Genomic DNA, 2,892 nt, shown 5'->3' on the forward strand with positions numbered 1-2,892 from the left:
TTTAAGGTGGCTGAACACAGTTTTGGCAGTTTGTGAGTATATGTCATTTGCAAAATCATGGCAAGAGAAGGGTTGCAGCTCACAAGCTGAAACTTGGCAAGTGAAAAATACACTGATGAAAGATTTTGATTGACAGGTAAAAGTTGACATTTTCGTAGTTTCCATGGCAACATAAACGATTGAATACAACCTTAAAATTTCACTTTTGCTCAGTTTACAAAAAACTCACTCATTAGATTTTCCTATAAACTTACATATAGCTAACTATAATTAATCATTACCATTTGAAACTTACTTGACTAAATTTTAACAGAGGGGTTTTTAGATAATCAATAATATAATTGTACTGTAATTATTAAATGTGTCACAAAAATCGTCTGTTCAACTTCTATTTTAAAGTTCTCATTATCTAAAATACAGAAAAAGTAAAAATTCCTCCAAATATCACAAAATTTTAATGAGTAGATTTTGAGAAATCGTCTTCTGTTTACCATTGCTTTTTCGCCGCCATGTTTGTTTGTCTAAGTTAAAACAGTCGCCGTCACGCGAATTACCGCTGACCGCCCGCAAAACTGTGTTCAGCCACCTTAAAGCTGAAGGTTCGACAACTTTTTTAAAAGGTGACTATAACACGTCAAGTAAATGACGTTAATAGGGAGCTTACGCAACAACGACGACAACGGCAGTGAAAACATCACTAAAAATGAATCTGAGTCCTTTCAAACTTTATAGCGTCTATTTGAAACCGCTCAATTCGTCAAATGTAGGCGGCTTTTCCGGGAGTTCCATGGAGGGCTTTATCCATTTAAAAATAGAGATGTAAAATCTGTCGTCGTATGTCCACGTTCTCCATAAAACGATACATCGGGAGGTTTCACGCCGTGGTCGTGCAGTGGACGTTAAAGAAATGTACTTAAAACCGTGATGCACGTGCAGAGCACTTGTTTTGCTCATATTTTTTGACGCTGTCGTTGTCGTCGTCGTCGTCGTCGTCGTCGTCGTAGTTGCTTAAGCTCCATTTTGTGGAGGTGTGAACGTCGCAATTTAATGATTTCATTTACTCAATTATTTAACAGGTAATGAAACTGGTATACTTAAGGTGAGATCACGTTTACTTTAAAAGAAATCCGATAGTCCATTGCCTTCAAACGCCAATGCTTTCCATTTTCAACATTCTACAATATTCTAAATGTATCCTATGTTACTTGAAACCCGTATAAATCGAGGTAATCGTGATAGAATGTTTAATCTGTGAATAAAAGGATTCTTCGGGAGCACAAAAAAAATAAAATGTTATGAATTCCGAGAGAAATTAAATGAACACTGTTGAAAATTGAACGCAGCATCTGTCATGTCTTCATTTTAGTCCCTTCAAAAGCCTGGATTTCATTAACAGTTATGATACATTTGGTAAAATAATGCTAAATTAAGTGTGATATAATAATTCAACTAGTAAGAATACAAATGAAACCTTTTTCACAGAAAAAAACAGATTTTGTAAAACATAGCTTTCAAAACTCGGTTGCCATGGTAACGTCAATGTTAACGTAAACGTCACGCCAAGATAAAATGTTCCCACATAAATTTTATAAAAGAGTTGAAAAGTTTGGTGGCCATAGCTTGAACGGTTTTTAAGATACTCAAATTAATTTTTAGTGAGGTGCTTCCCAGGTCTGAACAGGGGTAACACCGAGTTTCACGAGGGTCTGCGAGACCCTAAGTCTAAATTTTACCTCATTCCTCACTGTATATTTCTGAATTATATTGGCCTCTGTGAATTATATTGGTCTTTACGATCGACATAAAAAGTCCAACGTTGTTTGCACTTTGTTACCACTCGAAACATCCCAGGCTGTGGCGGTTATCTCCGTTCCACCAAAGTACATACTGACCTCGATAACTCTATCTTTGCCTCTCCATGTATCAGGGGACTTAACTTTCAGTTTTCCAATCTTAGTTACACCAGGATCAGTAATGAACTGAGTATGAGGATCGCTAGTGGCGTAAAAACCAAAAGACAACGTGTTCCTGTCCGGTCTTAATGGGTGGTACTTTTTCGTTATTCTTTCGCCAACTTTAACGACTTTATTCTCCTTCACAAAGCATCTAAATGCACCACGGCACTTTTCAATGCCATCGACGAGAAACTTTTTCTCCTCTGGGTGAAAGCCCTCGATGAAATCTTTTGTGCAATCAGCACCGTAAGTTGTACTCATTACTCTCTGCGCTATCTTTGCCGGCTTTTTGCCAAACGTCACGGCACCCTGAACAACTACAGCGTTGGCGTTGTGAGGAATAAGGACTGTGCAATTTCTTGAAAATTCTTTTTTGATTTCTTCTTGTAAGAATGCAGAATCGGCGAAACCTCCAACAAGGATCATGGTTAGCACTTTTGCGAGCTGTGGCTTTCCTAGTAAAGATTTGAGATGTTCTTTAATTCGATCCACTACAGGAGTGAACAATTTCTTCATTATTCCTGAACTGAGAGAAAGGTATTCGTTGTTTTTCAACTTTATTTCCTTACTCCCATAACGCTCCATTGCAGAACTTCGGGACTGAGTTACCAATGACACAAAACTGCGCGGGAGTCGGATATTTGTCATCAAGCTACTGTCCAAGATACGTTTTCCACGCTTTTTCCCTTCAAACTCGCTCATCAAAGACAACCAATCACTGGGGAACTGCTCTCGGTATTGCTTGAGCTTTTCTACGCCGAACAACTCATTCAAGAGACTTTCAAACTGCTCGTTTACTTTTATTCCCCCATAAGGACCTCCTGTCACCTGGTAAATCTCTTTTATGCTACCGTCGTCGTCAATTTCATGAACAGTGACGTCAAGCGTACCCCCTGAGCAAATACAACAAACCAAGACACACAGTCAATAAAAAGAA

The 2,892-nt window shown here is 38.3% G+C and overlaps 1 protein-coding gene across 1 annotated transcript in view; it reads right to left on the reverse strand.

Moving 5' to 3' along the window:
* Positions 1–2,892, reverse strand: part of LOC140922811 (heat shock 70 kDa protein 12A-like) — a 13,295-nt gene continuing 10,403 nt past the window's right edge. The window contains exon 5 of the mRNA XM_073372836.1: positions 1–2,848. Within this exon, the coding sequence (XP_073228937.1) occupies positions 1,791–2,848 (1,058 nt within the window). The 3' untranslated portion in view covers positions 1–1,790. The remainder of the gene's footprint in view (positions 2,849–2,892) is intronic.

This window comes from Porites lutea, chromosome 13 (assembly GCF_958299795.1).
Source record: "Porites lutea chromosome 13, jaPorLute2.1, whole genome shotgun sequence".
NCBI lineage: Eukaryota > Metazoa > Cnidaria > Anthozoa > Scleractinia > Poritidae > Porites > Porites lutea.